The 20,218-nt window shown below is 41.0% G+C and overlaps 1 protein-coding gene across 1 annotated transcript in view; it reads left to right on the top strand.

The window, feature by feature from the left end:
- LOC126210160 (replication protein A 70 kDa DNA-binding subunit-like) overlaps positions 1-13,672 on the top strand; it is a 79,671-nt gene extending 65,999 nt beyond the window's left edge. Inside the window, exons 10-13 of the mRNA XM_049939311.1 lie at positions 1,441-1,601; positions 9,097-9,180; positions 10,742-10,933; positions 13,195-13,672. Of these exons, the coding sequence (XP_049795268.1) occupies positions 1,441-1,601; positions 9,097-9,180; positions 10,742-10,933; positions 13,195-13,302 (545 nt within the window). The 3' untranslated portion in view covers positions 13,303-13,672. The remainder of the gene's footprint in view (positions 1-1,440; positions 1,602-9,096; positions 9,181-10,741; positions 10,934-13,194) is intronic.
- The last annotated feature ends 6,546 nt before the right edge of the window (positions 13,673-20,218 follow it).

The following is a 20,218-nucleotide window of genomic DNA, read 5'->3' as shown; positions in this document are numbered from 1 at the left end:
TAAGTTGTAATATCAACAAATTAGGAAAAGGCTCAATTGCTACTTAGCATAAAGATAACAGACTTAGTTGCAGGCAGGCACAGTGAAAAAGATTGCTACACATTAAACTATCAGCCGAAGCCTTCTTCAGAAAAGCACACACACACACACGCACACACACACACACACACACACACACACACACACACACACACACACTCAAGCAAGTGCACATCACTCACACACATCCACCATCTCTGGCAGTTTGGAGCTTGCCCCCTCCCCCACCCCTTCCCTCTCTACCCCCACACCCCTTCTCCACTCAGGCCTTTGAGCACATCAAAGGCAGCGCTAACAGTATGTCGGGCAGATACAAACTTATGGTGGACAATACCATTAGCATAAAAAATGTGAGCATTGCCTTCACTTCGAATCTGCTCATGTAAGCCTTCTTGCTGTGTGGTGACTGCAACTTGTGCCACTTGAAACTCCATTAGTCTTCCAAACCCAAGAATCATATCCCATTATAACTCCGCCAAAAAAAAGTAGCATCATTTCTAAACAGTTAAAGAAGTTCTTCACAAATGAACACTTAATTTGTTGTTTTTCATCTGTCAACATGTTTGGTATCAAACGAACACTCATTTTATGTCCCATGTTCAAAAGTTCACATACAAGAAACACTGCCTTCACCTTCCGACGCTGGAGGGCATTTGGAGTGAGTTTGTCAGCGTAATGCTGGTCTTCCAATAAAATTTTGTCCCACCGAACACTTGTCATTTTGACAGACATTAATTAGCAAATGGCTGTTCAGTCGTTGAGTTTTGCTAGCAGGTTTTTCAAGTTTAAAGCAAAATTTGATTGTTACCATTGTTAAAAGTTGCAAATGGGACCAGACCACTAAAAGTTTAACATACAAACACACACTAATTGTCTGGCATTTCACAGGAAACTGGGGTTGGTCACAATGGGAAGCGAAGGACTCCCATCAGCTAGCCTGGGTAGGTAGACTGTGCTCCCATTAGTAGGATTATCGTAACAGAACTGGTGACATTACTTTCTGGACAAACTTTGTGATACGTTACCAAGTGACAGTGACAGCATTCCAAAAATATACATTATTGTTGGGAGAGTCAGAAATAAACAGTGGCACAATGTTGTGCCTAACCTTGTAGCTGGGATAAGCAATGACTGGTGTATGTTGCACGAACATAAACAGTGTGTGTATTGGTGACAGTGATGAGTTCTCTCTCTCTCTCTCTCTCTCTCTCTCTCTCTCTCTCTCTCTCTCTGTCTGCAGAACGCGTCAGGCAGCTTCACTTTTATTTGCACACTGCCATAACAAAATTGAAGACAAAAGCGTGGTAAACGCATTGTAATTTTTTCTGTTACTAAATGTGTGTTTCCAGCCTTTGTTAGTCACTTCCCTCATTGTTTACTATTCTTCTTCTAACTTAACAGCTGGAGGTCTGACACCTTGGGCAACTCTGCTGGAGATCCGGGATAAGCAGATGGGCAGCGGAGAGAAAGCAGACTACTGCCAGACAAAGGCCACCATAACAACAATTCGCAGTGAGAACTGCATGTACATGTCCTGTGCTGGTGAGAACTGCAACAAGAAGGTGAGATATGCATTACTGTGCTGATTAACTCATTTTGACGTGTAGTAATTCGTGAAGCTGTCTCAGAGTTATTTGGGGTAACTATTAATGCTTCATCAAATGTTTGTAATGATAACACTGGAAAATCTATGGTTGATGCAAAGAAATGCTAAATTTGTCAAGTACAGCTGCTCACCTCAAAATTCTTATATTCCATTCTGTTGTGACCCCTCTGTATGTATTGTTTATAGTGGATAACATTAACTTACCTCTCATTGTATGATTTAACTGATGTATTTATTGACACATTTAGCTCATTCACAGATCACTTTGTCATTTCAGTGGATGTTGCATGTTGCTAAATTGTGAGTCCTGTGATTGTGCAACTATATGCTGCAAGTCACTTGAGAATGGTACAAATATTTATATAGTCTTTGGATAAATGTTCCACCAATTTCTTGGCACAACAGATATGTATGTAACCTGAACTTCTGATGATTCACTTTGTTGTCATTGTCAGGAATTATCTGTTAAGTATGTGGGCTTCATTTAGTTGGCTGAATTTCATTAAGATGATGTCACAAGGATACAGAATTTCCATATGTTTGCTCAAGAATATAGCAATGTCCCTCTGGCCTTTGGCATGGAGCATCTGTACTCCGTTAAGGGTATAGCTGCTGTCCTGGTTAAAGTTTTTGTTGCATGTTCCAATCTCAGTGGATTCTTTGATGACGGAATGTCAGTAGACTTGTTGAAATTGTGATATTTAATGTGACATTTGTACTCTGTACAGTATTCTGAAATTGCACGTGTAGGCTGAGCAGTTTAATCGCTACCACAATCTTAAGGAATTTTATAAATTCCAGGAACACTTGAAACAAAGGCTGACGTTCAGTGGACACAGCATCTCCATAATTTTCTTTGATGGTCAGAAAATGGTTACAATAATTTCTCTACCTATTTTATTTTTAGCAGCCCAAAGAAATAGAGTAGGTTGATCATCTTGGGAATAACTCTTGTGTTCATTTCTGGAGGTACCTAATTTAATATAATATTGACTATAACATTGAACAACAAATTTGAAGTGAAAGTGTGTAAATTGCATGAGTTTTAGTTAGTTATGTTTGTTTCAGTATAAAATGATACAAAATCATCATCTTCATAGATATTTAGCTCTAGCTTTTTTAAAAAACTAATTTACATTTTTGTTTAAATAATTCATAAGTCATGTTCCAAGACTCAGCATAACAAATTTTAAGTGAATAATTACTTCAATAATGTTGGGTTATGCATTGATAAATTTCAGTGCCATTCTGGAAGCACAAAAGTAAAATATTATGAAAAAATGAAGATAATATTACATGAATGAAAATACTTTGTAAGAGAACTATATAGAGCACAGAAGAAAATATATAAATTAACTGGTCGCAAACGTATGTAAAGGATTACAAATGTTAAATGTCCATATGTACGGTATATACAATTACATATTTTGTTCAGAGATAAATTCAGAAGCTGGCCATTTTCGCTTGGCTTGACATTTACACACACACACACACTCCGGAACATCCCTTATGACAGTCCAGCAGTAATCTGCTACAATTGTAGGGCTTCATTTTTTGGCATACCTCTTCTTAAATGTGGCAATATCTTGATGAAATTGCTCCCCATGTTCTCACTTACTGCACCACAATCTTTGGGGAAGACGTCAGGATGACTATGTAAGAAACGCATTTCCAATGACATGTTGCAACCAAGTTTTTCGTAAGCTGACAACATGTTACTTAGTTTCCTTGTAATTTATTGCTTGTTTGTTCCCTAAAAACTGTGAACAGACTGTCTTAAAACATTCCTATGCATGCTTCTCACCACCTTGTATGTTTCAGTCAGAGTATGGTCTCCGAAAATTCTTGAATCTGTGGACCTACAAAGATGCCCTCCTTTATTTTGGCATCCCTTAAATAAGGGAATTTTGCCTTAAGTACTTAAACGCGTCACCATCTCTCCCCTCCCCCCCCCCCCCCCCCCAACAAAGTTTTCCATGAGACCTAACTTGATCTGCAAGGGTGGGAGCAGAATCTTTTTAGGGTCTACTAGAGGTTCACTCTTAATGTTATTTATACCTGGATGAAGAGATTTTCTGGTGGGCCATTCATGTTTACTGTAATGAGATGCACGAACTCAGCTATCCCATTCACAGAGAAAGCAGCAATATTTAGTATACCGTAACTGCAATCTAATAGCAGTGCAACCACTTTAAATTGAGAGTTATTATACTTGATGGCTTCTAGTGAAATTTTCGTGTTCGGGTATGACTCTTTCATATGCACACTATGCCCAACTGGAATAGAAGGAAGCTAATTACCAATATGTAAAAGCACTGCTTTTAAGCTCAACTTCTACGAATCAATAAAGAGTCTCCATCCATCAGGGTTGTAATTAATTCTGAGAGCCTTCATTAGACCATTTATGTCTACACATGCCACAAGACTATCTTGCATGTTAAAAAAAGGAGTGAAGTGTTGCGCTCTTTTATTGTAGAGTGAAACAGTTACATTGCTTTCCAGAAAGTTGCGGTGCTGAAATCTTGATGCTAAAATTTCAGCCTTTGCTTTAGAGAGCTCCAGATATCTAATGAGATCACTTATTTTGAGGACAATTTTTGTGGATCATCAGTTGATGATATATTTGGAAGAAACTCTGGATCTTGTGATGTACATGGTTCAGGATTTTCAGAATCCCCATCAGAAGTAATCTCATACTCGGTCAGTGGTTTAGGTATTGGCAATCCTTCCCCATGTAGAACTGGACGTATGGCAGATGGAATGTTAGCATGGGTCACTGTCCACTTCTTCTTCAATATTCCATTCTTGATAGGAGGAACCATACAAAAGTAGCAGTCACTGACATGGTTCGTCAGCTCACGCCAGATCACAGGCACTGCAAAGGGCATTGAACATCCTTCCCCATGCAGCCAATTCCTTAGGTTGCTGACACAAGTGTTGCAGAACACATGCGGAGCCCAGGGTTTATCCTGATCACTTATTTTGCTACCAAAATAACAACTCTAAGCTTTATTAAACAATGGAGTTACTTGCTGTTTTTGTGAAGGAAATGTCACTTCTCCACACACATAGCAATTGTCAGTACTTTTAACACAAACTTGTGGCATTTTTGTTTACTTAAATAGCAGTCAAGTTGAACAACTGGTAGTTAATCTCAAAACAAACGTGCAAAAATTATTACATGCCTTAATAAAGTCACTGAAGTTGAAGAGGAGGGTAGACAAAAAGATAACTAAAATTGGTATCAAAATATTTATATCCAAAATATTGCAGACAGGTAAGACCAGGGACAATAATGTAATCCATTGTTACTAGTTATGACTTTGACAAACCATTATAATCTTTGATTTTAAACTTGACATAAAAATCTGTATGTAATTATCTCACTGAAATAAAACAGTGTAAAATTAAAACTAGAGCTAATTTTGAATTGTCTTTGTGATATTCGTAATCAACACATTAGAATTGGTAGGCATTGGCTATTTTCATTCGATTTACATTTTCCATTGTTGCACAGTGTAACCATTCTTTCCGAACAATGGAAAATCTAAGATTACTAATTTTAATGATTGAGAACCACCACAACTGTATTGATACATATTTATAGTGTTACAACCAGTTTAATTCATTAGATCATAATAGAAACAATCCTGTTGGAGGGACATCCTCAACTGAGCATTATACCAGAAATTGAAAATACCGCTACAGGTGTTAAGTTCTTCTGTTATCACACGACCGGTTTCGGGCTCTTATACGCCTATCTTCAGGTGTTTTAACTTGGTGCTGTGACCCCCGAGCATCGCAGTGGACATGTGAGGCGTGGTGTGCTACCTAGGAGTGCAGAGCTCAGGGGGTCACAGCACCAAGTTGCAACACCTGAAGATGGGCACGTAAGAGACGAAACTGGTCCTGTGATAATAAAAGAACTTTACTACTGTAAAGGTATTTTCAGCCTCTGAGATCATAATAGAGTTGCCAAATAGTGCCAATATCTCGATTTAAGAGATCTAGTTGACCTCTGTAACACTAGAGACTAAATCTGTAAATGATGATAATATGAACATTCTGCCGACTGCCTGGCACAAGCTTGGTGACCAATAAGTGGAGCAGAGCATTCTGTGTACAGTAGACTAGACCTGTTCACCTGTCAGCTCATGTGAACTGACACAGGTTCACACCACAACAGTGAATGGCAGTCTGGCTGCCAGTGACTGGTGGTGGGGGGAAGAAGTGGTACTAGAGGTGAGTGAGGAATTGGAGCAAGGTAGCTTCAGAAGAGAAAAGGTCCTCAGGAAAGTGTCTACCTCTGTGGTCACTAATCTCATGATCTACAGAGCTTATCACTTCACATTGACTTATGAAAGTGTTTTGTGGCAAATTTATTAATGAAGCACAGGATGTGGGGCAGCTAAGTACGAAATATGGTACATCTGAAGAATGGTACATCTTCATGATGAGAACCATTTAGGATGAAAATTGAATTGGCAAAATTGTATTTTGTGGCCATTTTATTCAAATGTTAAGCAGTAAAACACAAGATGTCAACAGATATTACTTTCTTGCTTTTCACTAAACCATCAGTGGTCTGTTACCACTTTCTGAGGGCTGCTAATTTTAAGAGGAGCTTTTAAGTTGATGTTTTAGCAGTGAGATTCTGTGGGGGAGGGGGGGTTCTGTACTCGCCATCGGGGAAAAATAGTTGCATACACAAATATGTAGAGCCAGGCATAGAAATAATCATAGTTAAAGACTTGTAAAGTACTGGAAATTTATGTTGAAAAAAAAATCCTATGAAAGAGACACTTAATTTTGCTGTGAATCTTGTCATCCAACTGCCTGACAGGCTAAAGTCTCAGAAGTTCTAACTGTTGCTCAGTTTCAGCATTGTCAGCATTAAGTGAACAGACAGTTGACTTTCCAACTCCTGGAAATGAATCTCAAATTTGTGGAGAAGGTCAGGAATGTATTATGTACTGTTTCTAATACTGCTCTGCCCCTATTGTTAAGGAAGGCAGCTTGGAGAAACGAAGAGTATTCCCATTTCGTACTCCACAAAGCGTTTTTCATCTTTAATCCCTGAATTCAGTCATACATCTTTGAAATTAACATGTTTTTACCTTGCATTACTAAATTCCAAACATTCACAATGTGTGTAATGTCACAGAGGAAGGCTACATCTCCTGTCAACCATTCATTTTTCAGTTCTACAGCAGGTAAACCAGTTGTGTCCATAAAAACATTTATTTCACTCTAAGATCAAAAAAATTCTCTTGAGGACTTCCTTTTGATTCAGTCAGGATATTTCATATGATGTGGCACATCACGATAACAGTTTCCAGATCTTCCAAAAAGGCTTTGGAACTGGCATTGCTTGAGAGCATGACTGCAGAGGAAATTTGCTGTACAATTCACTGCACTCATCGCTTCCTATGTCCACTCTCTTGGCACATAAATTATCTTGGTGATGAATGCAGTGTATTGCAAAAATCTCATGTGGAATGGGTAAAGAGATTACCATCGCTTGTAGAAGTGCCCCTGAAACTGATGTTTCAGCCAACCGTAGCCACTTAGCCATCTATAGCCACAGAAGCGAGAATGTTGAAGCAAATTTATATTGTCAACACACTCTTGAACACACAAGAATATCTGCTTCTGTTGTCTTTCATCATACATTACCTCTTCTATGACAGAAATATTACTAATATGAGGGTGTAAGTTGCCAACTGAGCAGAGTCAAAAACATCTGTGCTCTCATCCAGTGTCAATGGAAATGCAATAATTTGTTTGCAAGAAATATTACCTAATCAGAAATGCTATTGACTGACTATTTCTTGAATTCTGCATCAAACGAGTGAATTAGAGATGCTAACTGCCTGAAACTTTAAAAATGTCTTGGGAGCTATATTCAAAGCTGCAGGCACTAAACATGTAATTGTAAACTTCTTTCAGTGAAACTGCGCAGTACTTTAGCAATCTGAAATGCAGGTGCATTTGTTGAGATTCATCCTGATAACAATATATTTTTACGGTGGAAATATTGGGGAAAATTATTCAGATGTTTCTTTCTCTGCTCTGTCATAAGTACCTACTTTTGTCACATTGCTTAACAGTGCTTTAATTTTTGCATTTGTGCTTATTGCTCTTCATCTTCATAGTGTATATGATCTTTCATGTGGAATTTTTGTGTGTGTTCAGTGACTCTAAAGCGCACTAGGCATTTCAAGAGACCATCATGCATCATAAACGTATAGGCGTCCTTTTCTAACCAGCTGTAAATTGATCTCGATGTGTCCAATCCTTCACATTGAAGTTTGCAAGCTGGCCATCACATTATTTTCAATTGATTAAAAAAGATGTATTCTTCGCTGTGCTGTAGGAAGATGGGCTCATGTCAGAGGCTACGCAGAGCCTAACAATGATCACACCTCTGAAGAGGTACCTCTCCCTTGCTGCCTCTCCCTTGCACTGTATAATGAAATCTGACAGCTCCGTTTCACTGTGGGCACTCGCTTCACAGGTGGTGAGCGAGTGTGAGCATTCCTGTCCACATAGCTGCTCCTTGAACAGGGTCCACAGCTCGTGGTCTTATGGTCGCGTTCTCGCTTCTGGAGCATGGGGTCCTGGGTTCGATTCCCAGCGGGGTCAGGAATTTTCACCTGCCTCAAGATGAGTGGGTGTTCGTGTTGTCCTCATATCATTTCATCATCATCCTCCATGAAAGTGGAGGGATTGGACTGAGCGAAGGTTGAGAATTTGTATGGGTGCTGATAACCGTGCAGTTGAGTGCCCCACAATCTCATCATCATAATAATCTTGAACAGCCCAGCACTACACTATTTAGTGTACACAGCAGACCATGTTGCGTGACGGTGAACAAGCTTCTATTTCATATTCTGTGGTTTAGACTGTTCAGTGGCAAACTTGGGACCTGTTTTGTCATTTGTTCTTACAGTGACATTTTCTGAAGTGACAAAAATGTAGCTACTAACCAGTCAAAAATGAAGGTTCCATTATTTTATTGCAAGTTTTTTAGAGTTTTACAGTTGGATGTAAAATCAGGTGGCAGTTTTCACTTAACACAGTTGGAAAGTATTAGGTGAGTACTGTGGCATGAAATTAACTGAAGGGACACTTAAAAGGGTGCTAGTTGAGTTGACAAATAAGGTCTATGAAAAATAATGCAGTAGGTAAATGGTTAAAAAAAGACAGAAATGCAATAAGGGACAAATTGTAAGGCATGTAAAATTTCAGATTAGCTGTAACATACATTTATGTGTTGCAACAAAACTGTAAATTATTGCTGAAACAATCATTTCAAGGTGGTAGCTGACAATGCTCTGTGTTAACTGCAAACAATGAATCTGTTGAAAGCACTGTTTGTAGTTTTGGTAATGTTCATAACTACCTCTATAAATGGTTACAGTTCTAGTAAAAGCCTATTCTTTCCACAGGTTATTGACATGAATAATGGAATGTACAGGTGTGAGAAATGCAACAGAGACTACCCTGGCTTTAAGTACAGATTTCTCATGTCGGTAAGTGATTTTCTCATATCTATTTAGTTTTAGGTAGGTATACTTGTGACTCAGAAATTAAGGTTAATTTGCTGTCTGTTCTTTGGACACCCAGTTTCAAAAGTTGTATTTGCGGAATTATATGGTGTTAATACATGGACAGAATGTTAAGAAATAGGTGATTGCAGTAGGTTATATACACTGATCTGACAAAATTATGACCACCGACCTTCTACCGATATAAACCCGTCCAAGTGATGGCAGGGTCACCTGGTGAGGAATGGCTGCTAGCCACACACACTCAGGGTGCATGTATTACCAGTGAGCATGCTGTCCATGTGTAGAATGGGGAATGCACGGGATCTCTCGGATTTGACTGAGGGTAGATTGTGATGGCCCGACACAAGAATTTCGGAAACTGTATGGTTTGTTGGGTGTTTGAAGAGTTCTATGGTGAGAGTCATAAACACATGGCAAAGCCAAGGTGAAACTATGTCCAGGCATAAGGTGGTTGGGCGGTCACTGCTTATTACAGATGTTGGATGTAGTGGGCTGAGGAGACGGGTAAAAAAGGAAATGCGGTGAACTGTAGGGGAACTAACATCAGGCTTTAATGCTGGGCACAGTACAAGTGTGTACGAACACACAGTGCACGAACACTCACGACGATGGGTTTCTGCAGTTGACAACCCGTGCATGTGCAAATGTTAATACCACGACATCAGGAGATGTGGCTGAAATGGGCACAGGACCATTGGCGCTGGGCACTGAACAGTGGCAGAGCATTGCACGGGATGTTGAATCCTGATAACTTTGTCGTCATGCCAACAGGAAGGCACAACTCTGTCATCTTCCAGGATACAGCTTCTTGTCATGTCTGCGGGATGGAGACAAGATGGTGGGGGCTCCATTATGCTCTGGGGAACATTCACGTTGGCGCTAACGGGTCCAGTGGAGCTCGTGCAAGGCACCGTGATGACCGAGGAGTATTGTACACTGGTTGCAGACCATTTACACCCTTACATGACAATCATGTTTTCCGACAGCAGTGCTCTTTTTCAACAAGAGAATGCATTATGTTACAAGACCAGGAGTGAGGTAGTGTTTCGAGGAACACAGTGACGAGTTCATTGATTTGCTGCGCCACCCCCCCCCTTCCCCCCTCCACAATTTGGCAATCGAGCACATCTGGGATGTGATCGAATTTGGCGTCAGAGCTCATTACTGCCTCCCCTCTTCCCGGTCTCACCCTCTGGAATTTGCACTTCATTTCTTCCGTGCCACGACGCTCCACTGCTGTTATCTGTGCCAAAGGTGGACGTACTAGCTGTTAGGTGGGTGCTCATAATATTCTGGCTGGTAAGTGTAAGTGCCCTGTGGATAATGGCTTGCTGAATGCAGATATACTTCAACATAACTGTAGTATAGGAATAGTTGTAGAACTTGCAAGAATAGCAGTGCACATTGGTTAACAAGAAATTAATAGTTATAAGAAATAATTTTGTGCAGAACATTCTTATTTCAGTGTTGCCTTTTTTGTTCCACTTGGGTGGATGTATTAAAGATTGGAAATTATTTCTAGGTTTGTATTGGTGACTGGAGTGGACAGCAGTGGGTGACCTGCTTCCAGGACACAGCCGAGGCTTTGCTGGATATGAAGGCAGATCAGTTTGGTGAAATATTCTCTGACAAGGCCCAAGTGCAGGCTATTGTCAACAACGCAACTTTCAAGTCATTTGTATTCAAACTGCGTGTCAAGTTTGAAACATTCAATGTAAGTTATGTGTCATTGTAGTTTCATTGAAATTTTTTAACTTTTATCACATAGTGAACACTGTGATAAAGGATTTAGCTATAGACTAAACTGCACCATTGACAAAAATTGAGTTTGCCGATGCCATGCAATGCTTTGGATTGTCATTTGATATACATTAAGTTCCTTATTATCTGACACCGTATCATCCGTGCATGGTTTGGTTATTTTCAAAAAAAGAAAGCATGACACTTGAAGTATTCTGTCATAATTAGAACAAATATTTTCATTTAGATTACAAATTTCTGTTCGTGAAGTAGTAGTTGATGAAAACATTCGTTAGTAGTTAAACAGTGGTGTCTTTGAAGTAAGATATTAGCAGCTAAGTGAGACCGTTTAAGTGAAAGAAGTATGTTCTGTAGAGAAAGTGAACGAAGATGAGGTGATAAAGGAACTTGTCACACTCACTGGCATGTGGACATGTGTTAATCTGTTACAGGGCGCAATTTTACTACACTGATGCTTTGAGTCACCAGAAAATGAGAACCATCACCAGGAAAAAGAAATAGAATGAAAATCAGAAATACAAAAAAAATTGGGCAATTACTTCCCTAAAGTGAACAGAAAGTGATATGAAATACAGTGTGTTTTAAGTGGTTTTGTAAATGTCAGTTGCTGGCAAATAACACTTAAGTAATGCAGTGGGCTTTCAGCTGTGGCATTTAGTCATGTTTTGTAAATACAGTGAAACCCGTATTTAATGTTTCCATGCAGTCAGACTTGAGAAAAGTGCAGAATTGAGGAAAATGTTACAACTTCCCAAAATACAAACAAAAACACATGTACTTGGCATATATGATTAAAAATCACAATCATCTTCAATACTTTGTATAAAATATGTCTGAAGTGAAGAAAATTAAACATCCAATACAACATTCATACAGTTGTGTGCGATAATGGATTTCATTAGTTCTTTAAAAATCACAGTAAAAACTCGTCAAAAAATTGAAATTTGTATCTGGGTACGAGGAAATTGAGCTTTTTTTTTTTTTTCTGGCATCTTGCGTTCACAAATTATACATTCAAAACGTGTTTTTGAGAGATCATCTTTTGTGCTCACCCAGAATAAAGCAAAATTTGATGAGCATGTTGAATTAAACCAAAACATCACAGCAGCTAAGTGGTTAAACCATTAGGATAAATGTGGACATGTGCTTAATGACAAATTCTCACCATCACTGTTGTTTAAAGTTTGTCAAAAGAGCCACACTCCATATGCTCACCAATGTTAAAGTGTTATTTTAGGCTTGATGAGAGAATAGACTTGAAAAAATGAGTTAACTTCACCAATTGGTGTTACAAGCTTATTAGAAGTCGGCTCAGTGAATTTCTGTACATAAGCGTTAAACTTTTTTTCTCAGTTAGATATTCCATAACAGAGGTTATAATTATGGTGCTGTAGAACTTTATCACACTGCTGTAACAACTATTCTTGAACAAAATGCAAAATTTTTGTAAATCACTTTCTTCAAATTTAATTTCTTTCCTCATGGTACACACAGCTCTGTGTTAAATAATTTTAGTTCATTTTGTAGGCTACACATTCCTGAAACCTCATCTCAAAACTCTTGTCAAAATTGTAAATGTTTTGGTGATAACCACAAAACCAGTATTAGGAGGCAACTGTGAAACATGTTTTGCTTCAAAAAAATTTAGGTTTTTGATGCCAAGTTGCACATCTACAAGAGTAAGGTGGACTCCAAACGTCTATGCGACCTCAAACTTTTCAGGTTCACAAGTCATTTGAAAAATGTCACTTTTCATCTGCCAAGGGTACAGTCTGTTTAGATTGCCTCCAGGCAAAAATTTGGAAAGTGACTGTAACGTGTAGACAAGTCAACAGTGGTGGTGCATTTTACGATTGAGTATATAATGAATTTTACTATTGATGGCATTAACATAGGAATTATTTATTTGCTGCCACAGTTTTAATACTGCCATGTAAGCTGTTATAAATGACTTGATGATGATCTGAAGATTGAAGCCAGTTGTGGATAAAAAAACTGTCAACTGCTTTTGACAAATAAAACATTTTTCTCTTCAGTTTCTTATGATTTATGGGGCATCAACTTCACAAAATACATGGTGTCTTGCCAGAGGTGATAAGTGACAGAAATATTGGAAAATTATCAGTCTATGGTGTAATGGGCAGCACAATGCAAATCACAAATTATCTCTGATTTTCTCTTGTATTTGTGATGAAGGGAAATTTTTTGTTGCAGGATGAGACAAGACTGAAGGTTGTAGTGATGAATCTGAGACCTGTCGATGTGAGAGAATACTGTATGAAGATGGTATCAGAGATCAAGACTGCAAATGGAATGTCCTAGTGAATTATGTGGACAGTTGGAAAAACTGGGATAATGGAAAGTGTGTACTGAGTGTTATATATTACGTTGGTAGCTTGAATGGAACTGGCATGCATTGAGTAATCTTCACTAAGTTTTGTGTAAACCTGTAATGTAATTTTAAATCAGAAATAAGAGACATTTCAAAATGTAATTTCATATTTCTGTAGCATGTTTATTTCTCTTCTTACTTATCTCTTGTGACAGAGTGCCTTTATTTCCTGAAATTTATTTACTGTGTCTCACTGTATAGTGCCTGGAGCACATTTTTTTTATATATTTTTTTCATGGTTCTCTGTATGTCTATAGTGTTTCATTCTGTCTACAATAAATTTTTTATGTAAAACTGTAAGATGTATAATTTACAATGCACACACACACACACACACACACACACAGTAATTAAATGACACATTTCCAGAAATTTATTCGTGTGTATCATAATAGTGTGATCAAGAAATGTTGACAAATGAATAGACAGCAAGTAATTTGAAACTTTTAAGATGACCATTGTTGATCCAAGATGTCTGAATAAGTGACACTTTACTGCAGACAAGGGGAAAAGTTTAATTTCAAAATTGAGTGTAGCTCTGAGTGAATATTGCTGCCAAAATCTTTCCTCACAACTCTCTATAGCTACAACACAGCCAGTTCTTTCTTGCATGGCTGCCTTTCCATGAATTGCTAAAGATTTTAAAAAATCACTGGCATGAATAGTAATACAAGAGCCGAAAGCCCCTGTGTCCTAGTTTAATAAACTACCTTCTTATTGAGCAAAATAAACTCCAACTTTAAACAAGAATTCTGCACAGTTTGTTAAAATTTATATTCTGTTGTAAAAATTATCAATACATTTGAAGAAAGTTCCTGTTGGATTTTAATTATTTTCATAAGAAGCCAGGTCTGATTCCCTTCTGTGTACAGTGCAGCCCAATTCAAACTGATAATACGGATCCGTTGAGAGGCTAAAACTGGGAAAGAAACCAAGCAAGTCCAGAGATATTCAAAATTTTGTTGCAAGGGGAAAGAACCAGGTAAGTAAACTTTTCAGGGGAAAGAAATGGGCAACCGTGAGAGAGCAGAGCAGACAGAATATTTATGAAATCTCTCTGTCCATTAAACTGGAGCAAGGAAAAACAAAAACATGGCGATCTGCATAGACCTCGCCGGCCGAAGTGGCCGTGCGGTTAAAGGCGCTGCAGTCTGGAACCACGAGACTGCTACGGTCGCAGGTTCGAATCCTGCCTCGGGCATGGATGTTTGTGATGTCCTTAGGTTGGTTAGGTTTAACTAGTTCTAAGTTCTAGGGGACTAATGACCTCAGCAGTTGAGTCCCATAGTGCTCAGAGCCATTTTAACCATTTTTTTTGCATAGACCTCATAAAAATGTATTCTTGCCCAATATAGCAACCAATGACATTTAAGTGGCCCTTTCAATGTATTCATTCACTGACCATGTTCTTACAACAGGGGAATGCTCTTGTATGTTAAACTCGAATGTGTTGCGATAAAGGGCAAATGAAATGAAGTAGACTCTTTTTCACTCGTGCCTCGTATGAGAACACTGAAAAGCTCTGTACAGGGCAACCCAGGAGGAATGATCAATAGTCAGCGTTCTGACGAACAATTATTCGAATTGAAAATGTCTAGTAAACGTGGTCTCCAAAATGAGTAGCTTAAGATCTGTAACATTTCATCAGTAGAAGAGATGTTACACAGTAGCGAAGATAGAAAAAGTGGCCATAACTCCTAAAATACGCACTTTTAGAACCAACATTTGCTAGATTGTCATATCCGTGACTACTGACCATTCCTCTTGGGGCACCATGTACATCTTGTGATTTCACCTGTGGTCAAAGTAAAACCTTCACCACCTTCCTCTTCATTCATTATGCAACTCTGTCACATTAGTGGCCTGAAGAAGATGAAAATAACATTCCCTGTGCATGGCCGTGGAAACACCTGAAGATTTCAAGGAAATGATTGATGCTTCCAGATGTAAGCTGTCTACTTCTGTTGTTGTCTGTGTTAATCAAGGAATGGAAAATAATGTTTGATTCAAAGTGTACTGCGTAATGTCCTTTCAAAACTCAGCCTATTAAGATATCGTCTGAATCCAACCACTGCTGTATGTTCAAATATCAAATTATTTACCATGAAGGAATTGATTGTAAGGACTGCCCATACCTGATTATGACGATATATTTAAAATCAGAATTCCTTACTTGTCTAGTGCACAGTAGCTTCCCCCTTTGTTGCTCTCACACCACCTACCTCAGGAGCACTGACCCCCCCCCCCCCCCCAAGCATCGGGGACACCAGTCTCCATTTCTCAGCCTGAGAAGCGTAAGTCTTCTTCGGATCCTCTCGCCAGGAATAGGTCCCTTGGGTCACTCTCTCCCAGGTTTCTGCTCATGGGAAAGATGACGCCCGCCAGTGGCTGAAGTGCCCAAAACCAGCTGGTCGTTGGGCTTCACAATCATCCTCAGTACCGGAGACTGAATCAGTGAAGCCCTCCCAGCCAAGGAAACCCAAGGAGCAGCGAGAAAAGTCCAAAAAGAAGACCCCTAAGATCAAGGAAATTACAGTGGCACCCACACCACTGCAGTGGCACCCACACCACTGCTACCTACAAGCTATGAGTCTGGGAATAAGGTGGAGATTCTGGCATCCACTGAGGACCTATATCTCGCCGGACCCTCGGACACAATGGATATAGCCTGCACAGGCAATAAGCCAGTGGCAGCATGTGACCCTGAGGCATAAACTTTCTCATCGAATGTTCCATGGCTTCCAGTCTCACGATGACATCAGCCTCCAGTGGAATTGCGATGGTTTTTTCCACCTCCTGGTTGAGATGTGGCACCTGTTAAACTTTACACCTGCTTTGTGCATTACCCTCCAGGAAACCTGGTTCCTGGCAATGCGCATCCCTACCCTCTGTGGCAGCTATAAGGGGTATTACAGGAACCGTAGCAAATATAATAGTGTGCCAGGTGGAGTTTGCGTTTATGTCCTAAACTCAGTCTGTAGTGAAACTGTGCCCCTTCAAACCCCACTTGAAGCTGTGGCTATCAGAATAAGGACGACGACAGGAATAACTGTCTGCAATGTATATCTTCCTCCAGATGGTGCAGTACCACTGAATGTATTAGCTGCACTGATTAATCAACTCCCTAAACCTTTCATACTTTTGGGAGATTTTGACGCCAATAACCCCTTTGGGGGTGGCACCGTGTTCACTGGCAGAGGCAGTGATGTCGAAACTTTACTGTCTCAGTTCGACCTCTGCCTCTTAAATCCTGGGGCCGCCGCACATTTGAGTGTGGCTTGTGGTAGTTACTGGGCCATTGATTTATCCATTTGCAGCCCAGGACTTATCCCATCTAGTCACAGGAGAGCACATGATGACCTTTGTGGTAGTGACCACTTCCCCACCCTGGCGTCAGGCCCACGGGCGCCTGTCCAGATGGGCTTTAAACAAGGCAGACTGGGAAACTTTCACTTCTGCGGTCACCGTTGACACTCCCCCACACGGTAACATCGATGTGATAGTTGAGCAGGTGACTACAACAATCGTTACTGTGGTGGAAAATGCTATCCCTCACTCTTTAGGGTGCCCCAGTGTAAGGCAGTCCCTTGGTGGTCGCCAGAAGTTGCTGAGGCAATTAAGGATCGTCGGTGAGCTCTACAGTGGCATAAGTGGCACCCTTCCCTGGAGCACCTCATAGCCTCCGAGCGGCTCCGTGCCCGCGTTCGCCAGCTTACCAAACGACAGAAGCAGGAGTATTGGGAGAGATACCTCTCACCATTTGGATGCCATACGTCACCTTCCCAAGTTAGGACAATTGATGTCTTTTTGGGTACCAGACCCCCAACAGGTGTCCCTGGCATTAACATCAATGGCGTGTTATCTACCACCGCAAACGCGATTGCTGAGCACTGTGCTCAAGCCTCTGAGTCGGAGAACTACCCCTCCCCAGGCCTTTCGCACCCTCAAACGGCTGATGGAAAGAAAAGTCCTCTCGTTCGCTACATGGCACAGTGAACACCCCATTTGCAGCATGGGAGCACCTCAGTGCCTTTTCACGTTGTCCCAACACAGCTCCTGGGCCAGATTGGATCTACAGTCAGATGATTAAACATCTCTCATCTGACTACAAGCAATAGTTCATCATCTTCAACCAGATCTGGTGCAATGGTGTCTTTCCATTGTAATGGCGGGAGAGCACCATCATTCCGGTTAAAACTCACTTGATGTGGAAAGCTATCAGCCTCACCAACGTTCTTTGTAAGCTGCTGGAACGTATGGTGTGTCAGCGATTGGGTTGGGTCCTGGAGTCATGTGGCCTACTGGCTCCATGTCAGGGTGGCTTCTGCCAGGGTCTCTCTACCACTGATAATCTTGTGTTCCTCGAGTCTGCCATCCAAACAGCCTTTTCCAGACACCAACACCTGGTTGCCGTCTTTTATTATTTACAAAAGCATATGACACGACCTGGCGATGTCATATCCTTGCCACATTATACGAGTGGGGTCTGTGAGCCCTGCTCCCATATCCAGGAGAATGGGGTTCTGCAGGGCTCCATTTGAGTGTATCTCTATTTTTAGTGGCCATTAATGGTCTAGCAGCAGCTGTAGGACTGTCCGTCTCACCTTTCTGTATGCAGAAGACTTTTTCATTTCGTACTGCTCCACCAGTGCTGGTGTTGCTGAGAGGCACCTACAGGGAGCCATCCACAAGGTGCAGTCGTGGGCTCTAGCCCACGGTTTCCAGTTGTCGTCCGCAAAGACGTGTGTTATTCATTTCCGTCGGCATCGTACTGTTCATTTGGAACCAGAACTTTATCTTAATGACGATCCACTCACCGTAGTGGAGACACATCGGTTCTTAGGACTGGTTTTGGACACCTGATTGACTTGGCTTCCTCACCTTCGTCAGCTTAAACGGAAGTGCCAGCAACACCAACTGGGGTGCAGATTGCTCTATGCTGCTTCAGCTCTACAGAGCCCTTGTTCAATCCCACCTTGACTATGGGAGTGTGGTTTATGGTTCGGTGGGACCCTCAGCGTTGCGTTTACTCGACCCAGTGCACCACTGTGGCATTTGACTAGCTTCAGGAGCTTTCGGGACGAGTCTGGTGACCAGCGTCCTGGTGGAGGCTGGAGTCCCTCCATAGCCGGTTGATGTGCACAATTACTCTCCAGTTAAGTTCCACACGATCATAGTTCTCCTGCGCATCCAAATTACTGTCTCCTTTTCCCGCCCACTGCGGTTCGTCTCCCTAATCTGCGGCCCGGGTCCGGGCTTACAATTGCAGTTTGTGTGCAATCCCTTGTTTCCAAACTGGAGTCCTTGCCTTTACCACCTATACTTGATGTTCATTCACAAACACCTCCATGGTTTACACCTAGGCCGCGGTACCACCTGAACCTTTCACATGGCCCCAGAGACTCTATTAACCCTATGACTCTCCGCTGTCACTTCCTCTCAATTCTCGACATGTACCGGGGCCATGAATGGTTTACACAGTGGCTGATGGTCACGTTGGCTTCGCCTATGTTCATGGAGGACACACAGAACAGCACTCCTTACCAGATGGCTGCAGTGTTTTCATTGCAGAGCTGGTGGCCATATCTCGTGCTCTTGAGCACATCCGCTCAAGCCCAAGCGAGTCATTTCTCCCGTGTACTTACTCTTTGAGCAGCTTCAAGCTATCCTTTGGTACCGACCATCCAGGAGTCCATCTATGCCCTGGAATGATCCAGTCATTCGGTGGTGTTTGTCTGGACCCCAGGTCACGTCGGAACCCAGGCAACGGCTTTGGGAGACGGAGTGGCATAACCTCATTACGCAAAACAAATGGTCGTCCATCTCTTGCTAGACTGCCCACTTTTAGCTGCCCTACCTTTGGTGTTGGGCGACAGTGCCTCAACAGCAGCTTTAGTTTTACATTTTATTCGTTCATTTGCTCTAAGTTTTAGCACATGTTCTTTGTCCCTGTGTGTCCTCCACCCTAGTGCTTTCAGGGTGGAGGTTTTAATGTGTTGCAGAGTGGCTGGCTTTTCCTTTTTATCCTCATGGTCAGCCAGCCATGGTAAACAGCTTTCTTGTTTTAACCTCTTCTGCCTGTTTCTTGCGGCTTTGTGGTTTTCTTGTCCCCTTTTGTCCATTTAAGTGTATGTTGCCCTTCAGCCATTGTTGTAGTTGTTCCTTTCATTCTGTTTTGTGTTGTAAGTCTCATTGTCCTATTCTCACGTTTATGGCAGTTTCCTTCGGAACAATGGACCGATGACCTTGTAGTTTGGTCCCTTCCCCCCACCCCCCCACCCATGGACCGATGACCTTGTAGTTTGGTCCCTTCCCCCCCCCCACCCCCACCCCCTCTTTTAAACCAACTAACCAACCATTTTTCCAGAGAGACTAAAGTATCCCGTTGTTAAACCCCTCTTAAAGAAAGGTGATAAGAGCGATGTCAGTAACTACCGACCTATTTCACTGCTGACATCAGTCAAAAACTCTTGAGAAGGTGGTGTACTGTAAAATAGTATCTCACCTTGGCAACAATATCCTCAGCAAATCACAGTTTGAGTTTCAGAAGGATTGCTCTATTGAGATTGCCATTTATGAGTTGGCACACCAGATATTACAAGCACAAAAGATGATGATGATGATGATGATGATGATGATGATGTAAAATCACTCGTTCCACATCATGATGATTTATCGTGCAAAATGATCCATGGGACATGAAAGTAACTAACTTACTTTATTGGGGGAACACTCCAGATGCCAGTAACGCTATTTTCACATTTGATGCACCCAAGGTGTTTAATTTATAAAATAGAAAGTATTGTGTGTTCTTGTATATTAATGTAATCAGTCAGATCACTTTTT

This window comes from Schistocerca nitens, chromosome 10 (genome assembly GCF_023898315.1).
Source record: "Schistocerca nitens isolate TAMUIC-IGC-003100 chromosome 10, iqSchNite1.1, whole genome shotgun sequence".
In the NCBI taxonomy this organism is placed as follows: Eukaryota; Metazoa; Arthropoda; class Insecta; order Orthoptera; family Acrididae; genus Schistocerca; species Schistocerca nitens.
Note: the sequence above shows the minus strand (reverse complement) of the source record. Positions and strands in the feature narration are given on the sequence as shown.